Source organism: Orbicella franksi, chromosome 7, assembly GCF_964199315.1.
Source record: "Orbicella franksi chromosome 7, jaOrbFran1.1, whole genome shotgun sequence".
Classification (NCBI taxonomy): Eukaryota; Metazoa; Cnidaria; class Anthozoa; order Scleractinia; family Merulinidae; genus Orbicella; species Orbicella franksi.
Genome location: NC_138151.1, coordinates 25,740,452 through 25,761,408, shown reverse-complemented (window position 1 = coordinate 25,761,408; position 20,957 = coordinate 25,740,452). Strand labels below are relative to the sequence as shown.

Below are 20,957 nucleotides of genomic sequence, written 5' to 3'. Positions count from 1 at the left end.
GCTTGTACACCTAGATGAAGGTTTCAGAGTTTTAAAAAGTGTTCGAGGGTCACCACCTTATTTTGAAAAGTGCAAAAAAGACCTGTTTGCAATGATTCGTCAACTTGGCAACCAAACATGGTTTTGCTCTTTTCCAGCTGCTGAAACAAGGTGGACTCATCTTCTCCAAACGTTAGGTAGAATTGTTGAGAAAAAAGAGTACAGTGATGATGAAATCCAGCAAATGACTTGGGAACAAAAATCAGATCTCATTAAAAAAGATCCTGTGACCTGTGCTAGGAACTTTGACCACATAGTACAGTTGTTTATTCGTGATGTTTTAAAGAGCAGTGTTGCACCTATAGGAGAAATAGCTGATTATTTTTACAGAGTAGAATTTCAGCAAAGAGGAAGCCCACATATTCATGGATTGTTTTGGATAAAGGATGCACCGCAATATGAAAAAGATTCCAATGAGGAGGTTGTTACATTTGTCGATAAATTTATCATCTGCCACAAGCCAAACAGTTCAAGTGAAATGGAAAATCTTGTCAATTTGCAAATGCACAGACATGCCAAAACTTGCAAGAGATCAGGGAATAACATATGCCGATGAGAAGGAGAGTAAACTAATAAAAGAAAATTCCAAAAAAATAAAACAGGTCCTTGACAGCATGAAATATGGGGAATATATACGCTTTGAAGATTTCCTGAAAAAATTAGGATTAACTGAAGAAAGTTATCTCTTAGCTATCAGGAACACATTAAAGCGTTACACATCATTTCTTAAAACATCACCATCAGAAATAAGGATCAACAATTACAATGCTCACTTACTCCAAGCCTGGCAAGCAAACATGGACATACAATATGTGTTAGATCCATATGCATGTGCTACATACATACTGTCGTACATTACAAAAGGCCAGCGAGGTATGAGCAGACTTCTGGAAAAAGCGTCTGAAGAAGCAAAGTCAGGTAATAAAGACATTACCAATAGAGTTAGACATATTGGAAACAAATTTCTCAATGCAGTTGAAATCAGTGCTCAAGAAGCAGTTTACCTTGTATTACAAATACCTCTAAGACGTTCATCTCGTGATGTTCAGTTTATAAGCACCTCACCTCCAGATGAAAGAACATTCTTAATAAAGAAACTGGAAAAGCTGAAAGAGTTGCCTGATAGCTCACATGACATAGAATCTGATAATGTAATGAAGCGGTATCAACGGAGACCAAAACAATTAGAAAAATTTTGCCTTGCTGACTTTGTTGCTTGGTTTGAGTGTGTTAAGGGTACACAAGATGACACAAATTCTAGTGAGTCGTCACTCACTGCTTCTGGTGACTTTCTTCCAGAGACTACTTTTGAGGAAAACACTGATGATGACCCAAATGACACTAATATTACTGACCCACAATGTGAACTAACTGAATACTGTGGTGGTTCGGGCGCAAGTAGACCAAAAAGAGCTTATACAATAACAACAACAAGATTTATTTCTGCTCTCATTTCTCCGACCACATGCTTCGGTTAACCGCATCCCATAATAGACCAGTGATCATGTGACTGACACGTCACAACAGAAACACTACATCTCCCCCTAAGTTATTACAAATGTCAGCACTAGAGAAAAACTAAATGAACAGTATTACAAATCTAATTAATAGTCCTTAAAACAAACAGTCTCTCTCTTTATGTCTCTTGCACATTCTAAAACTAAGTGCATACGTAGGCTTTTAAATAGGCGGGTGGTTGTCTAGAGCGCGCAGGTCGCAAAACAACTGAATCGCCCGGCAAAGGGTTGGGTGGAGTCTCTTGCACCTCTGCTGGCTGGCTTGCAATTGTCATTGGATGCGTTTGTTCCACCTGGTCTGGCTCTTGGCGTAGTTGTGCTGGCTGTATCTGGTCTTCCTTTTCAGTGGTTTCAGGTGCAACAAATTTCTTCATGTGGGCTATGTTTCGCATTTTATTGTTCCCATTGGTATCTTCCAGTATGACGGCATTTCCATCTTTGTGAACGACCTTGTATGGCTCAGGTTCATAATTGGGTGAGAGTTTGTTCTCTCGAGCCTGTTTCAGTAGGACTTGATCACCCTCTTCAATGTCGCTGAATTTGGCAGCGCGTGTTCTGTCTGCATACTCCTTCTGTCTAAGTTTAGCATGAGCATCCCTCTCTTTTAAGAGCAGCTGCCACTGTGCTTCAGTGGCTCGATCCTTGGGGATTTGGACTTCTGGAAGTTTGTCACGTAGCTTCCTCCCCATCAGTAGTTCTGCTGGTGATATCCCAGTAACAGTATGAGGGGTAACTCTGTACTGGAATAGAAAGTCTGCGAGTGCTTTTCGCCAATCTTTACCCTCTAGGCGCGCGATTCTCACGATTTTCAGTAAGGTCTCATTGCAACGCTCCACCTCTCCATTGCTTTGGGGCCAATAGGGCACGCCCTTTTTGTGTTCAATTGCTAGATACTCTAGGAATCCCTCGAATTCCTTGGATGCAAATGGAGGTCCGTTATCACTACGGACAGTCTCTGGTAGACCATGTGTTCTAAAAATAGCCTCCATGGACTTGATTACATTTTGTGCATCTGTTTTCTTGAGAAGGACAGCTTCGATCCAGCGAGAATAGTAGTCTACAACTACCAGGAGGTGATCTCCACTTGTAATCTCGAGAAGGTCAACTGAGATTTCTTGCCACGGGGAGTCTGGTAGTCTGGTTGATCTCACCGGCTCTGGTTTGGATCGGGGTCCGACAAGCTGGCAGGGGTGACATGTTCGTATTGCTTGCTCTACTTGCTTGTCCATTCGTGGCCACCATACTTTCTCTCGCAACCTGGCTTTAGTTCGGACCATACCTTGGTGTCCTTCGTGAGCCAACATTATAGTGCGCTTTTGAAGGCTCTGTGGAATGAGGATGCGGCTTCCTCTCATCACCACCTGTCCTATCACCCACAGTTCATCTTTAACTGCTTTGTAAATTGTGCCTTGTAACTGGCTCCAATCATCTGTCATTACAGCCTGCCGTAACATCTTTAGCGTTGGGTCTTTTTCAGAAGCGATTTCAACTTCCTTTGGCACCAACGCAGCTGGTACAGCCTCACTTACTACGCTGTACGCAAACTCTTCTGCAGCTTGAGTTTCGTGATCATGGGTAGTACCCACCGGTAGGCGGCTCAGGACGTCTGCAGCATTGTCCTTGCCCCGTATATGTGTCAACTTGTATTGGAACTGCTGTAAGTAGAGAAGCCATCTTTCTATTCGTGCTGATGGGGGCTTTGACTTTGCTCCGAGTACGATGAGAAGAGGCTTGTGATCAGTGCAGACTTCAAAGCTAATGCCATAGAGGTACAAGTAGAACTTTTCACAAGCCCACCTTACAGCCAGAGCTTCTCTTTCAAATTGGGAGTACCTCATTTCAATCTTACTCAGCTTTCTGCTGGCATAATATATTGGCCTGTAGCTTCCATCTTTTTGCTTCTGTTCCAGAATCGCCCCAACTCCCACTGGTGATGCATCGGTTGTCAGACGAGTTTCTGCGCCCTGTCTGAAATATGCCATCACTGGTGCACGAGTCAGCCGGTCTTTTATCTCTTGGAATGACTTTGCTTCCTTTACTCCCCACTTCCACTTGATGTCTTTTGCGGTGAGGTCCCACAATGGACTCGATATTGATGCAAAGTTGGGGATGAACTTTGAACAGAACTGCACGGAGCCAAGAAAACTTCTTACTTCTGATGGGTTTTGGGGTGCTGGTGCCTCAACAATAGCTTTCACACGTTGACTAGACACTTTCAGCCGACACCGCGGAAATACGTTTTTTGACGTCACCGTAACTGGTCAGTGGTCATCACCATCAGGCTGTGCTGTCCTTTCCGAGATCAGTATTTTGGTTCGTTTTAAGGTCGAAAATATCCTTGATAATTCTCGTTATTGGTGAGTTTGACGTCCTGAAATGGGTTTTTAATACTCAAACAATGTTCCGGTAATGAATAGGGGTACAGGGGAGTCATTTTGTGTGGAGTAATGTGTAGTTTGCTGACTCGAGCCTGGATCGTGTTGCTTCAGTCGCCCTCGCCTCAGAATTGTCGAAAACAACGATGGGTATCCAGCAAAGCAGAAGATTGGTTCTGTATGAAGCTTTTGCAAGGATTTTGAAGACTAGTTGGATTAAAAGTGTAATTTGCATGAAGTGGTTAAGGTACATGTAAGTCGGGACCGTTTTATTCATACTCACTTTCGCCGACATTTGGTGCTTGTTCATTTAGATTATATTTCGCAACGCGTCAAAGAAACTTTGATAAGAATTTGTCTTTAAAGACTGGCTTGTTTGGCGTTTCTATCACCTTTCTGACTTTCTGCGCCTTTTGGAACAGGTGACATAAATTTTTTGTACCTGCCGTTTGCTGTCAGAATAAAACATTTGTTCATTTCATTCACAAGATATTTCTCTATCATTAAAGATTGTTTAAGCCTACATTTAAATATAATAGTGGCGTTTGCGAAGGGAGTAGAAATCGAAAATACTGTGATTTGTTGGCCGCAGCGAACGCTGGAAATACTGAAAACATTCAAGACCGCGCAATATGTTCGGTTCATAGACAATTTTTCCTCGCTTGAGGTCTCTTTTGTTTACATGATTACATGTTGATAGTACATGGAAATTTTCAAGACCGTTTCCTTGTACATGTATGCACAGGTAACTAAATATTTTAAAATGCCCAAACACCTGAATTTGTTTACACGAAACCGCTTCCACTTATGGGATGTGGTCAAGTTTCACATCTTTTGATGCTGAAAAGACATTCAACATTTCAGAGAGGCAGTAATCAACTCTTCAATGAAACCCACTAGTTTATTTTGTTTACTCAGTCATTTGAAACTTTTCGATTTCTATTTCCCTATCTTACATGTGCAGTGTATAAACTGATATAAATAATTGACTGTTGTTGTTTTTCCTTTCATTTAATTTAATTCAGATGAGCTTTGCTCAATTACTACAAAATAATTTTTACATTGTGTGCTTAATGAATCAGACATGTACATATCACGTGCTTTGAATCAATATGAAATTAATTATGATCCCCTTAGTCATAATATTGTATCATCCTCCCTCCTGTAAGATTCTTACTTAACTTGTAACCACTTTATTACAAGACATTGTAGCACCTGATGGCAATAAATTATATAATTATATGTATTTATTTTTTTTCCTGTGATATTTGGCTAACAAGTGGGTTTGTTTATGCCACTGTGTCTCTGAATTGGCTTACTGTCGTCTACAAACCATTGGTAATATATCTTCGCTACATCCAACTCAGATACTAGACACAAAAGCATGTATTAAAGAACAGATACATTTCTTACAAATTAATATTTATTGCATTTAGTTCATCACTTAAGTTCTACAACATTGCTTTTCTCCAGTGAGAAATTTTGTGCAAAGTCTGAAGTTGTAAGTTGCAAAAACAAGTTCCGTCAGTAGTTGCAAATCACTTAAAATCAGGCTTTGGTACTGTAAACTGAATGGCAGAAAGCGAGGAAATTAGAAATTGTCTCAAATACACAAGTGATAAAAGAGATAAACTTGACTGAAATCTACAGACTCCTTTTTTTAGGTTTAGGGTTAAGGTTAGGCCTAAGGGACAAGGTGAGAGGTGTGGTGGCCTTGTGGTTAGTGCGCTCAGCAATGGATCGAGCGGTCCGTGTTTGAGCCCTTGTCAAGGACATTGTGTTGTGTTTTTGGGCAAGACACTTTTACTCTCACAGTGCCTCTCTCCACAAAGGTGTACATATGGGTACTGGTGAATATAATGCTGGGGGTAACCCTGTGATCGACTAGCATCCTATCCAGCAGGGGTTAGTAGAAATACTCCTAGTCAGTTCATGCTACAGAACCCGAGGTAAGCCTGGCCTGATGGGCCACTTGGCTCTACGCAGACTTTACCTTTTACTTAGGGACAAGGTACTGCATCAAGTGGGGGAAGAGACAGCGGAGTCAGAACCTCCCACTTCCCATACCCTGTTCTCCCACTTCCCATACCTCTATCTCTTGACTCCCACCCTTGTTCGTCCTGCTCCTGTCCCCTGTAAATTAAGAGACTCAAAACACATCTTAGTCATTTAGCTGCACACCCGTTGGGCATTTCCTTTTCCTTCGTTTCCAGCCTTGCTACTCTTACCCATGTCTTTCAAGTGAATGACCTATGATGTAACCACTGTCAAAGGGTTTCATTTTGGGCCTCCTTTTGAGCCCAAGGGTGAATTTTTCTTTGCCCATCGGCCTAGAAGTCTCTAAAGACACTAAATGAAAGTCAAGTAACATTTTCAGTTCTTGTTTTTGAAAGTATTTGAAGCCTTAATGAATGACAAAAATTAGCATTTTGCATTTCTCTCTGGATTCCTGCCCCCTATTCTCCCGGGCTCCTGCCCCATATTCTCCCGGGCTCTTGCCCCCTGCCTCTCCCCACCATCAACAGATGGCTGAATGTTCAGGAGAGGAGTTGCCATATGGAGAGCATTGGTCACTGTTCTCTCAGTTGGTGTTTTTACAGCATTGATGTTGTGAAAATCATCCATGGACAGTATCTAAAAGGATTTTTGCTGAGCCAAAATAGAAAAAAAATGTACAATAGAAGAAGTTTTCTATTAGGAAATCCAGATAATAGTAATATGTAAACAAATATTAATCTTAGAAAGTTATACAGAGTCTCAGGCTCTAAGGTAATGTGGTCAGAAATTATCTGGGTGGCCTTACAATCAGAAGATTGCTGTGTGAATACAGGGGGATAGCCTATTTATAACTAAAAATGAAATTCATTTATTGAGTTTTAATTGGAAGTTGTTATTACCCAGATTTTATGGTATTTTTATTGTCGTGCAATAACATATGCATGTATTTTTAATTACCCTTTTAACAGCTTTGTATTCCATGTCTTCTGCCATCTTAAGATAATCAGATTCATGTACTTCTTGTGTTTTTTTCTAATAGCTAAATAGCTTTTTTTTCTAAACTCTAATAGCTATGCAACTAGTTTAAAATAATTTTCACACTTTAGAGGCGCTAAAAGCAAAATACAGAACTGCAACAATTCGAAATTATGACAAGAAACAAAGAAACAATAATAAACATGAAAATTTAAAATTTTATTTTCGCCAGCCTCAAGCTTACTGAAGTACAGTGTAATTAAAATTGGATATTTTATGATAAAACATACCTCGGTGAATTCTTCCCCGAGTTGAGGCCAGATTTTGAACCCTTTTAGGGATTCAGTCCTACACTTGTTACACCAACATGTCCAAGATTTATACGAAGCACTGCTTCGATTTCGGCCAACTTGGTCCATAATTCGGTGATACCGAGTGGAGACAGGATGACCGTGTTTACTTACGCGAGTGCCCCCAATCGAACAAGTGGACGAACACGAGCTTGTCTTCCCGACGAATTTGATCGAAATGCCGTTGACATACCGATTCACACGGTTCAAGCCCATCAATTCAACAAACTTGAGAAGTTGATGTCCTCAGAACACCGCTACAGCAACACAAAAGCTGCTTAGTTTTAGCCTTAGCGCACATCGTAACGTAAATTGCCACTGGCTCGCCGCTTGCGAGCATGAACTTTCACGAAACAACAACAATTTCACACCGTGTGCAAGTTCAGTTTGGCTTTGGCACAATATATAATATTAACTGAGAACTATCCAACAAATGAGCGGAGTTTAAAAGCTAAGTTTACAGTGTGCGCTCTAAGTTTTGTATCTTTTTCACTGTCGACAAGACTCGCTGCGATAACAATGTAAAAGTTGCAGGCATTTTGTAGTTTTGTTAAGGTGTACCGCTGATCAGCAAAATACTGTATCGCGCCCCAAAAAACGTATTTCCGCGGTGTCCTTTCAGCCCTTCCCCAGAGAGTACATCACCCATGTAGATCATGCTGCCAACACCAATTTCACATTTATCATAGTTAAGCGTAAGCCCACTTTCTTCAAGCTTGCGCATGACCCTCTCTAAGTTTTCGTCATGCTCTTCATCATTTGTGCCAACAACTCGTAGGTCATCGTGCAGGTTGTATGCCCCTGGGCAGTCTTGGGTGATCTGCCAAACAATTTGCTGGAATTTTTCCGTGGCCATGTTTACACCAAAAAGCAGGCGCTTGTATCTGTAAAGGCCATTAGGCGCAGCAAAGGTTGTAATGTCCCTTGAGTCTGGGTGTAACTCAATTTGGTGAAAAGCCATATTTAAATCTAATTTAGAGAAAACTTTGGCATTCGAGACTTCTTGGAGTGTTTCCTCTACGGCGGGGACTGGGTGTTTCTCCCGCACAATGGCTTGGTTCGCTTGTCTCATGTCTAGACAGATTCTAATGTCACCGTTAGGCTTCTCGACCACTACTAAGGGGTTGACCCAGCTGGTAGGTCCCTCTACTTTTTCGATAACATCAAGCTTCAGTAACTCTTCCAATTTCTCCGTGACTTTTTCTCGTCTACTAAAAGGAATTCTGCGTGGGGGTTGAGCAACTGGTTGTACTTTTTCATCAATGTGTAACTTGAGCTGGTACCCTTTGAGCTTCCCCAGGCCCTGGAAAACTTTGGGAAACTTTGCCCTTAGGGAGGCCTTTCTATCTGCTTGTTTTGGATTGTTACTAGCACCATCAGATTCAACATCACAGCTGTTAACAGGGATACCAACCCTTAAAACACCAAGCAACTCAGATGCATCGCGGCCTAATAGCGTCACAGCTTTGCCAAGCATAACATAAAACTCAACATTCAGGGACTTTTGGGTTTGTGGCACACGTACATCAAGATTACATTTTCCTTTGATTTGGAGTGGCTCTTCAGATGCATAAGCAAAAACTCTTTTGTTGCACTCCAACAATTTAACATTACCCCCCGTTACAAGGTTAAATACTTCTTCGGACATTAAATTACAACTAGCACCAGAGTCTATAATAACGTTGATAGTCTTATCTGCAATCTCCAGCTTCAGAGTGTTCCCGTCATCTGTCTCCCCAGTGTAGAACACGTAGAAATCATCCTTCCTTGCGGAGTTTCCAGTAGTCACGTCTTCGGTTACTTGGCGTACATCACGTTGGCCCTGTGAACTTCCTCCTCTTCGTCCACGGCTTTGCTTTCTTCCAGAGTTTCCACGGTATTCGTTTCCACGACCACGACTCGAACTGCGACTAGAATCTCGCCCTTCACTCTGTTTGGAGTGACAGCACACTTCGAAATGACCCACGTTGCCACATTTCCCGCATTTGTGGTCACGCGAACGAAGACATTCCTTCGCGAAGTGTCCCGCTTTATCGCACCGCCAACATTTCCCCCCTTGTTTGGCGTCTGGAGATATGTTATTCACTCGGCCATCACGGATAAGAACGAGGGCTTCTTTGTCATGGTATTGACTAACGATTTCCAATAGTTTGCTCAATGTTAATGTTTCTTCGCGATACAACTTGGCCTTGAGGTTTTTGTCTTGAATGAAAGAAATCGCACGATCTCTCACCTGGTTGTCCCTTTCACCTTCGTATTCACAATGTTCGGCTAATTTCTGCAGGCGTGTGATGAAATTGTTAATGGTTTCTCCAGCGGTTGGTTGAGCTGCGAGAAACGCCTGTCTTGCCATCGGCGCGTTTTTTCTCGGTTTGAAATGTTCGGATAGGCTGTCCATAGCTTTCTTGTAATCCTTCGCTTCGCCTCGTTTGTCGGCAGGGATTGAGTTATTAAAAACGTCTCTGACTTGGGGCCCGGCGAGGTGAAGTAGAAGCGCCTTCTTCTGTGTTGGGTCGCTGATTCCCGAGGCAGTCACGTACAATTCGAATTCGTCTTTCCAAGTTAGCCATTGTTGTGCGAGTGTAGCTGGCTCGCCCACAGCGTTGAATGTTTGTAAACCTGGCAGTCCGCTCAAGGATACGGCCATCTGTGCGAGTTTTCCACTGTCTAAACTCGTTATCCACTTTTTATCCGGTTTTCCTCGTCGCCAAATGTGGTGGTTCGGGCGCAAGTAGACCAAAAAGAGCTTATACAATAACAACAACAAGATTTATTTCTGCTCTCATTTCTCCGACCACATGCTTCGGTTAACCGCATCCCATAATAGACCAGTGATCATGTGACTGACACGTCACAACAGAAACACTACAAATACAAACTGAAAGGAGGCATGAAACTAGTAAAACGAAAGAAGGCTAAAATTTCCCGATATGTCAGGTACCATAAAGATAAGGACCCAGAAAAACATTACAGAGAGCAACTTATGCTTTATACACCATGGCGGAAGGAAAGCATAGATTTGATTTAAGACTGTCACACTTACCAAGAGAGATTTGAGCAGGTTAAGGATAAAGTTATCAGGCATTCAGAAATACTAGATAAAGCAATGGAGGATATGAATAATACTGAATGTGACAACTTTGACAATATTAATGTCGCTCCAAATGCAGAACATATCAATCAGCAAGACTGTACTGTTGAAGACAAACAAGCCTAGTGAACTGTTTGGTTGCTTTGACCCCGGCAAAAACAAGCAGCATGGCCAGTATGATTTGCTTGATGATATTGGAACTTTCCCCAGAAGTAGTGATCAGGAAGAACTTGTTGTAAAGCGCATGTCTGATGACGATTATCGTAGACTTGTCCGCTCTTTGAATGAAAAACAAAGACAGTTTTTTTTTTTTATCACGTCTTAAATTCAATTAAAACAAAAGATGACCCTCTAAGATTATTCTTAAGTAGAGGTGCTGGATTTGGCAAAAGTACCATTACAAATGCATTGTATGAAGCTCTGATCCGATTTCTGAATAGTATTGCTGGGGAAAATCCAGATGATGTGAAAGTTGTCAAGACTGTCTCAACTGGTAGAAAAAGCAGCATTCAATATAAAAGGAAATACACTACATGCTGCTTTGAAGGTATCTGCCAATAGAGGATTCGAGTATTGTGCGCTGGACAGCGACAGATTGAATACCATTAGAGCAAAACTAAACAAACTTAGGGTGATATTTATCGATGGGATTTCTATGGTTGGAAGTGGCACGTTCAACTTTTTGAACTTAAGGTTGCAACAAATTATGGGAACTAATGAACCATTTGGTGGAATAACCTTGGTAACTGTTGGAGATCTTTGCCAGCTTAACCAGTTTTTGATAAGTGGATCTTTGAAAATTCCCAATCTGGCTATGATGAATTTGCAACTAACATTTGGACAGAGTACTTCACCCTCTTCAAATTGTCAGAAATAATGAGACAAAAAAAATGACAAAGAATTTGCTCAGCTACTCAATCGTTTGAGAGAGGGAAATCACTCTGAAGGGGATATATCCATTTTGAAACAACGACTTCTGAATGTAAGGCCTGAACAAGATAATTATCCTATGAACACGGCACATTTATTTACTACAAATGCATCAGTAGATGCTCACAACAATCCTCTGTATACCCTCTCTAAAGCTGATAAAGCTCAGATTAAGGCTGTGGACATTATAGTTGGGGACATTTCTGATGATCTCAAGAAACAAATGAAAAAAAAAAATCCCAGATGATCCAACAAAGACAATGGGTTTATATTCGCTAGTGTCCGTAGCAACGGCAGCAAAATATGACTTGACAGCTAATATTGATGTGACTGATGGACTCACCAATGGTGCAGAGTGTGTCATAGAAAACATAGACTACAGAGTTGAAAATTCTACCAGACCAAGTATTATCTGGGTCTCTTTTCCACATCCTGACATAGGCAGAGACCAGCGCAGAGAAAATGCACATTTGTACAAGGCAGCTATAGATAGAAATTGGACACCAGTATTGGAAGTAACAAGACAATTTCGAGTCGATAAAAAAAGTTAAGTCCAAAATCTCCGGCGCCAATTTCCGCTTAGACCCACTGCTGCCAAGACTATTCACCGTTGTCAAGGCGACACATTAAATGAGGCAGTTGTTGATTCTCCAGCATCCACAAGAGAGCACATGCATTATGTTGGCTTGAGCCGTGTACTAAACAGCTCTGCACTGCATGTTCTTAATTTGAATGAAAACAAAATAAAGGTTACTGACAGGGTTAAAAGTGAAATGAGCAGATTAAGAACACAAGCAAGCCTTGTACCTTTAGCAGTGTTACAGACTGACAATTCACTCCAAACAAAAACAATCTTGTTTCAGAATGTTAGATCTCTCCTCCTCCACATAGATGATGTGCGAAGTGATTACAACATTCAAAAAGCTGATGTCAACATTTTTGTTGAATCAAAACTTTGCTCGTCAGATAGAGATGATACATATCAGCTTGGTGGGTTTACTCTTTACAGAAATGACTTTAGTCAGTCTAACATAAGAACTTGCTATGGAACTGATGTGTACATTAAGAATGATTTAAATGGTGCTAAAAATCCATACAGATGTAACTTTAATAATTTAGAAATTACTGTTATGGTTTTAAGCCAACCAATTCCAAATATTCATGTCACTGCTATCTACCGCTCGAAAACTAAAGTTACAATTTCACACTTAATTGATGCTCTTACTTATCTTCGCAACTCGGTATTAATAGAACCTACAATTCCAACTGTACTGTTTGGGGATTTCAATATTGATCTAATGCAGGCAAATACAGAACAAAAAGCTCTAACAAAGTATCATATAACAGACAAAGGATACACTCAGATGATTAACCAGTATACTACTGACTGCCGTACACAGATAGATCATGTTTATACCAATGTACCACAATGTGTACAATCAGTAGGTACCCTGGAGTCTTACTACAGTGATCATAAGCCTATTTACATTTCCATGAAATCTGTTTGAATATTTGGTAAAAAAATTTCACCATGTGTATCATATGAGATCACTATAATTATGTTTAATTTAGCTGAATATGAAACTTAACATACCAAATAAATATCTAAATGTATCAAGAAACTACTTGAATCACATATAGAAAATAGTCACAAAATTTATTGGCAGAAACAAAGAATGGTTTGGATTTCCTGTACTTTTCATGTTCTTAAATTCCTAGTCCTCATAGAGATTCAAAATTACATGTAACTCTACCAGAATTTGCAGATTCTGTACATACGAATAAATTTTTCAGGTCAAAGAGATTATTTGGCTCCAATGTTTCTTAAGCAAAGCATACCATTTATAACTGGCATTTCCTTTCTTAAACCCTTTCCAGAAAAGCAAGAAATTTCACTTGGACACCACATTTAGGTAAGTAGCTTATTTTTGTTGGGTTTGGGGAGAGGGAGAGGGGGGAGGGGAAAGGGCAGCAAATTAAAGTTTTCTGCATTCATTTTCATACCCTTTTAAAATATGTGACCATTATCTTTATTGTGTATTGCAGGTGACATCGCGTTGGGGCTTTACGGCGTAGGGGGACGTCCCCCGGATGGCGGATAGGGAAGCCCTCCCTTTGGTGGGGGGGGGGGGGTTGCACCTGAAAAATACGGAATAGGGTGCCGTGGAGAAGACAACTCTGATCTCAAAACCCGGATAGATGGAGCTCGATAGCCTTGGTAGGCAGTCCGTCTAGGAGAAGGAAAACTCTGATTCTAAACCACAGGCGGATGGAGCTCGTCAGCCTTGGTCGGCAATCCATCTACGAGAAGGAAAACTCAGAAACCAAATCAACCGACCCCCCGGGTTTAGGGTTGGGCGGTGGGCTAACAACCCAGTCCCGGAAAAAACAGACCTGTTACAGAAACCACAACAACAAATCCAGAAAACAACTTGGCTCCGGAAGAGTCCTCTCCAGTAGAGCCTATGATGCGGGCTGGTGAAAGCCTTCGGGAAGCCAGTGCGTAGGCAACTCTTCCGAAAGCCAAAAGCAAGATCAGAATAGGGACCTGGAACACCCGAACCCTATATGAGGCAGGGAAATCTACACAAGTGAGCAGGGAAATGCATCGCTACAACCTCAAGATGCTAGGGCTGAGTGAAACACACTGGAACGGCGCTGGACGAACGCGACTGACGAGTGGTGACACTATCATCTACTCCGGACATGAGGAAGGACACCCACACGTTCATGGAGTAGCCCTGCTTCTGACACCTGAGGCAGCACAGGCACTACTCGTCCGGGAGCCAGTATCACCGAGGCTCCTGACGGCAAGGTTCAATTCCAAGGGGAGGAAAGTTACAGTCATCCAGTGCTATGCACCCACCAACGCAGCAGAGACCGAGGAAAAGGAGGCATTCTACGAACAGCTCCAGGCAGTGATGGATAAGCTGCCAAGAAGAGACCTGAAGATCCTAATGGGTGACCTCAACGCAAAAGTGGGGACAGACAACACCAACAGAGAACTCGTCATGGGAAAACATGGAGCTGGCGTCCAGAACGAGAATGGAGAGCTACTTACTGAGTTCTGCACTTTCAGTGACCTGGTCATTGGAGGCACCGTGTTCCAGCATAAGCAGGTCCACAAGACGACTTGGACATCACCAGATGGGAGGACTGTGAACCAAATCGATCACGTCACCATCGGAAGAAAGTGGAGGAGAAGCTTGCTGGACGTCAGAGTCAAACGAGGAGCAGACGCAGCCTCGGACCATCACCTGGTGGTGGCAGACCTGAAAGTCAAGCTGAAAGTCTACAGAGACCGAGCAGACAGGCCATCTCACAAATACAACGTACACAGCTTGAAAGACAAAACAAAGGCTGAGATCTACCAATGTGAACTGAGAAACCGGTTCAGCGCACTCGCCCACCAACCAGAAGAATCAGTAGAGGAGACATGGCATGGCCTGAGGGACACCTGGAAGGCCACATGTAACGAGGTCCTGGGGAAGAAAACTAGACAACGAAAAGAGTGGCTGTCAGCCAATACATGGACCCTCATCAAGGAGAGGAAACAGCTGAAGAACGACATCAACCAGACCCAAGACCTGCAACGGAAGCAAGATCTACAGGCCCAGTACTGGGAGTTGAACCGACAGGTCAAGAAAAGCACCAGAGCGGACAAGAGGAGTTTCATACACGATCTCACAGAAGAAGCAGAAACAGCAGCTGGCAAAAGAGACATGAAGAGGCTGTATGAGATCACAAGAACACTGTCAGGGAAGAATAAGGCCCCCTCAAGACCAGTGAAAGACAAGAACGACGAGACCATCACAGATGAAGCCAAAGAGAAAGCAACATGGTCAGAACACTTCCAAGAGATTCTCAACAGACACCCACCTCAAGTCCCACCTGACATCCCACCAGCAGCAAACCAGCTAAAGGTGAACATCAATCCACCAACCAAGGCCGAGGTCAGCAAAGCCATCAAGTCCTTGAAGTCAGGCAAGGCAGCAGGCCCAGACGGCATTCCACCAGAAGCACTAAAGGCGGACGTCCAGACCTCCACAGAGATGCTCCATCTACTCCTGATTAAGATCTGGGAGAACGAGCAGATCCCGGAGGAATGGAAGAAAGAGTACCTGGTGAAACTGCCGAAGAAAGGGGAACTGTCATCATGCAACAACTGGCGGGGAATTATGCCGCTCTCCATCCCAAGCAAGATCCTGACAAGAATCATCCTGGAGAGACTCAAGAAGGCCCTGGACGAAACTCTACGAGAGGAGCAGGCAGGTTTTCGCCAAGACAGATCCTGCACAGACCACATCGCCACGCTGCGAATTATCATCGAGCAGTCGTTGGAATGGCAGACCCCGCTGTACTCAGTATTCGTCGACTTCCAAAAGGCATTCGATAGTGTCGATAGAGGCGTCATCTGGAGGCTCATGCAACACTACGGCTTGCCCCCACCCCCACAAGTTCATTTCCATCATACAGCAACTGTACGACAACTCCAGCTGCCAAGTCATGCACGATGGGAAGTTGACGGACACATTACAGGTACAGACCGGTGTTCGTCAAGGCTGCATACTGTCGCCGACCATCTTCCTTTTGGTAGTCGACTGGATTATGAAGCAGGCAACATCAGACTAAACGACCGGCATCCAGTGGACTTTCACCAAACAGCTGGAGGACCTGGACTTCGCTAACAACACTAGCCTCCTCTCACACAGACACCAGGACGCACAGGAGAAGCTGTTCCACCTCGCCGTAGAAGCTGTGAAGACGGGCCTCAATATCAACACCAAGAAGACGGAGGTGATGCGAATAAACAACAAGAAACAAAACCCCATCACACTCCACGACGAAGACCTGATCGAGGTGGAGAAGTTTGTCTACCTGGGCAGCGTCGTCAACAAAGATGGAGGAACAGACGAAGACATCAAGAGCCGGATCAACAAGGCCAGACATGCATTCAACACCCTCCGCCCCATTTGGAACTCTTCAGCCCTCTCCCTCCACAATCTTCAACACCAGCGTCAAGTCTGTCCTACTGTATGGCTCCGAAACATGGAGAACTACCAAGTCAAACACCCACAAGCTGCAGACCTTTATCAACAGATGCCTTAGAAACATCATCAACATCAGATGGCCAGACGTCATTTCCAACGCTGACCTATGGGACAAGACTGGTCAAAGCCCCATTGAAGTGGAGATCAGAAAAAGGAAATGGGGGTGGATTGGCTACACACTCAGGAAGTCCCCCTCAAACATCACCAAGCAAGTCCTTGACTGGAATCCACAAGGAAAGCGAAAAGTAGGAAGACTGAAACAGACTTGGCGCAGGAGCACTGACGCAGAGGTGAAGGCCATCGGAACGACATGGGCGCAGCTGAGGAGGACCTTACAGAACCGAGTGCGTTGGAGGAGTGTTGCTGCGGCCCTATGTTCCTCAGGGAATTAAAAGGCTCAAGCAAGTATTGCAGGTGAAGCAAGTTGTACTATTGTGCAGATGCATATAACCCAGATGAACACTGCAATAACAACTACAGTATAATATGCAAGTGACAGTAAGCAGATGTTAATATTAACAACACCATTACTGATGCTATACATGTTTACCAGCCGTGCCAAGAATAATATCAAAAGACTCATAGAAACTGGCTTTAACAACACAAACTTGTCACCCTTAAGACTTCATGGAATTAATCTGAGAATTACAGATGGATGTAAAATACTCCTGCTTACACAGAGAGTTGCTTTCAACGCTTGTGTTAGCTGCCACTTGAGCTGTTGAAACTCATTCTTTGTAAAAGACACTAGTTACAAGCATATAAAATGGCTCTCCAAACTGCACTTATAATTACACAGTTGGAAACACTTTGGAACTTTATCCTCGTATGTTGTTTAAAATCAAGAATGTGAACAAGTGAAATCCACCTGAACTCACTACATGTGTCAAACTTAACTCAGAAATGAACCTATAGCTTTGCAGTTCATGAACATGTACATGTAGAGTAACATCAGTCCTACATATTAGGACTGCAATTAAATGAGACTGCTAGACCCCATCATAAAGAAACACTGAAATAGAATGTGTTAATCTATCTCTATTAATTAAATAGAAATCTTGCGATGTTTATTTCAAGTATAGGCTATCCTAACTTTTCCAGCTTATACCTGTTGAATTTTCATTCAATTCTTAAAATGGTTGTCTTGCTGTACTTCTACTACATGTGTGTCCTGCTGCGGTAAAGATTATGTTATTTATAACCCAGCAAAAAATTGATAACCTGCATGTATAGGAGACTGTTGGCTAAAATGTCTTCCTCTTAGCTTTTATGTGCTACGTTATGGTAGTCAGTATTTCACTGTGTTAGTAAGAAAGAAAATGTTCCTAATAAAAGGAGTGTTCTTCTTGATTTTTGTTGTTGCACTCTCTTGAGATCTATTTCAAATGTGTAATAAATAATTATTTATTAAAAATGATTTTACCAGAGAACGAATTCAGCCACCTAAACGGTGTCAGTAAGCAACCATATTTAGACATCAGAACCTATGCATTACATTTGACCAACAGATGTTTATTTTCCCGTTTTTTACTCTTCTCTTTTTATTCTACTACCTTTTCTACATTCATCCAATAGGTCATTTCCGAGTTGCCTTTTGCCTCTATGTCAAAACGAGTCTAAATGTAAAACCATTCATATGACTTCCACCTAAAGGTTCCTTTTTCATGCCAATCAAACTCAGGTTTCGCACGAAGACCCATTGTGAAACAAAAGCACAAGGAAACATTTATCCATGAGCTGCCTCACAGGGGCCTTTGATTATACAGACAGATTTATCATAGTGTCAAAGTCCACCATTTGTTGACACGTTGCGTGACAGCGCAAGTTTCCGTAGACTCACAAGTTTAATGGAACGAAAATATTTACATTTATAGCCTTCAAATTTCGTGCTAAATATTCTCACATTAACTGGTAATGTTTGAACGTAAAAGGTAAGTTGTAAAAGTAAATTTTATATACATTATTCTAAACTGGAAGCACAAATGTAAGCAAACATTTGCAATTGTGTGCTCGTTTATCGTCAGCGTAAACAAACTTCGTGCGACTAATTCGCGTATCATGTTCCCCTGATGAATAAGGTAGACATATTTAAATAATTTGCCGTTCCTTGGTTCAGGCTCACTCTGATGGATCTTGCCTTCAGAGTACTTTTCCAGCGATTCCAAGCAATATTCAACCGGATAAGGACTGAGCTATCTACGTGTCTGTCGCGACTGGAAATAATCAACTAATGCAATCAAAATATAGCTTTTCCCACGGTTAACATCCGGAAAGCCAAGGCGCTTCAAAGTCGTGTTCGTTTTAAAACAAATAAGTTAAACAAGGTCAATTCCATCAGATTTCGATAAAAACCACCGTCGAGGCGTTTACATTCACCTAAATCCAACGCTGAGAGCACAATTGAATACTTACAGCTTCCAAATTACAGTGTAAATGTCCACAAAAACCCGCACTTGAACGAAACAAAGACCCGCACTCGAAACAAATGTACAGGACATGGTTTGGCGATGATGTCATTTGTTTCGCCCCTGCTGCGGGGCGGCCAAATCGGTGTCGCAACTTCGTACAAAGGTCCACCGTCCCATGAAACTCAACTCAAGTCTGCATTAGGACTGCGTTCTACGAACGCAATTATCCTTCAAATCTTTTTCGCAACGCGCGCAGTTTTGAAAAATGGGGAATATTCTCGGATATTCCCCAGTTTTAGCTGGGGAGTATTCGGTCACGTGACGCGTTTAGAACAATCGTGCGCGATGGGTTATAAATTCGAATATCTTATGACGATAAGCCCGCCAGCGACCCCACTATGGTTGCCGGATTGTTGCAATATTTAATAACATACAATTTATATTCAGTAATTCATATTTTTATTCAGTAATCGTCACTTTATATTCAATGTGTCGTATTTTTGTTCACTAAACTCATTTTTAATTCAGTGATTCATATTTTTGTTCAGCAATCGTCATTTTATATTCAATGTGTCATATTTTTGTTCAGTAAAACTCATTTTTAATTCAGTCATTCATATTTTTGTTCAGTAAAACTCATTTTATGTTCAATGATTTTTATGTTATTCAGTAAATGATAATATATTCAACAATGCTTTTGTTCAATAAAATTCCCAATTTTTGTGCACGCCGTCAAAATTTTATTCAACTCGCCCGATTTTTATTCAATAACTTCCGCTGTCCTATTTGTCAGCGGATCACTTTCGCGCCTTTTTGAAATCACATGACCCTCTGTTGTACCAAAATGGCGGAACATACTGAGCCGATGTTTACTGCAAAGGACGTGGAAGAGGCTGTTCAAAGAGAAATTCAGAGAGGTATCGCTTCATTTAGAAGCGAAGGTAAGTCTTCCAGCACTTTATGTTCCATTTCAGACTGTCTGGTGGAGAAAGCGAGAGTAGCTTTCATTTGTATTTAGCGTACGTGCACCTAATTGAGAATGGTACTTTTTTTTTCTAAAAAGATGTCTTGCTTTAACCACAGATTTGAGACTCCCTGGTGTTACATCAACTCCTTTTCCTGGACGATCACTTGTAAGTGGGGCAATCAGTCGAGCTAGGGACCTTCTGCGATCAAATATTGGAAGTGTTAGTAGCTCCTTGGAAGCATCAGTAGCTCAACAGCCAAAGCGTAGAAGAATTGGTCATCATTACACTAAGAAGTCAGAGAAACAACCAGAACAAAAGACCTTAGAGATTCCGGTGGTTGACTTTATGGCTCGTGAAGAATTTGTCGATGAAAAGGGAAACATCCCTCAAGTTGTTCCAGACTATAATTTAGGAAAGGAGGATCTTCTGTTTTGTGGAACTTTTGATCTTATAACTAATGATAAGGAATATGCAATAAGATCAAAGATAACCGAAGTATTGGCCACACGAATTCCTGGTATATTGCCAGATGAATTTTCTTTTGTTGAAGTCTCCAGGAAGCAAGTGTGTACACCAGCATGCAAAGAGGGGCACAAATGGGATTTCCCTCAAGTCAAGACTATAGCTGGGCAGGGTAAGCTGTATGTTCGCTTGCAAAAACCGAAAGCTCTAATTGGTGTGGAAAAACCATCAACGGTGAGTGACCTTCCATCTACTTGTCCGCTGTCTGTTCCTGAGTCTGCACCAGATGTACAGCTGGTAAATGAATGTTTTGCAGGAGGCAACATGTCTGCATCCTCACTGTGTGACCCTCAGCCATCAACCTCAACTGGCAGAGTTTCATCGAGCACCATCAAAGTAGGTCCTTCCAGCATCAGTAACAGAGGAACAGGACCACAATCTGCAGCTGTCAACATCTTGACCTACAACCAGTCTTTTGATGAGGATGAGCAGAAAGACATAGAAAAGCTCAAAGCAATGTTCCCTGATAAAGATGAGTCATACCTCTCTGATGCTATAAGAAACAACATGACTCTTAATGACACAATTGATGATATTCTTGGCGTTGAAGCTCTTGAAGGTTGGTTTTGTTTTAGATAAAGTAAATGTACTGTTAAAATAACTCTTAGAACCTTGGTCATGGTATAGCCAACATAGATAGCATGCTGTGCTATTGAACAAACTTGTTCTGTACAATTAGGGTGGAGCTGTACAGAATCTGTTATTTTAGTTAGAAATTTAAAATTAACTTGTT

The 20,957-nt window shown here is 42.0% G+C and overlaps 2 protein-coding genes and 1 pseudogene across 2 annotated transcripts in view; all 3 read left to right on the top strand.

Annotated features, from left to right (window-relative positions):
* Positions 1–17,031, top strand: part of LOC145492473 (uncharacterized) — a 121,464-nt gene extending 104,433 nt beyond the window's left edge. Inside the window, exon 2 of the mRNA XM_081471929.1 lies at positions 16,029–17,031. Within this exon, the coding sequence (XP_081328055.1) occupies positions 16,029–16,384 (356 nt within the window). The 3' untranslated portion in view covers positions 16,385–17,031. The remainder of the gene's footprint in view (positions 1–16,028) is intronic.
* On the top strand, positions 671–11,252 carry LOC145492736 (uncharacterized; annotated as a pseudogene).
* Positions 17,032–19,276: 2,245 nt separating the features above from the next.
* On the top strand, positions 19,277–20,830 carry LOC145493249 (uncharacterized). The gene is made up of 2 exons (XM_081472674.1): positions 19,277–19,675; positions 20,253–20,830. Exons 1-2 carry the CDS (start codon positions 19,558–19,560, stop codon positions 20,801–20,803), a joined length of 669 nt encoding a protein of 222 aa, XP_081328800.1. The 5' UTR covers positions 19,277–19,557; the 3' UTR covers positions 20,804–20,830.
* Positions 20,831–20,957: the final 127 nt, after the last annotated feature.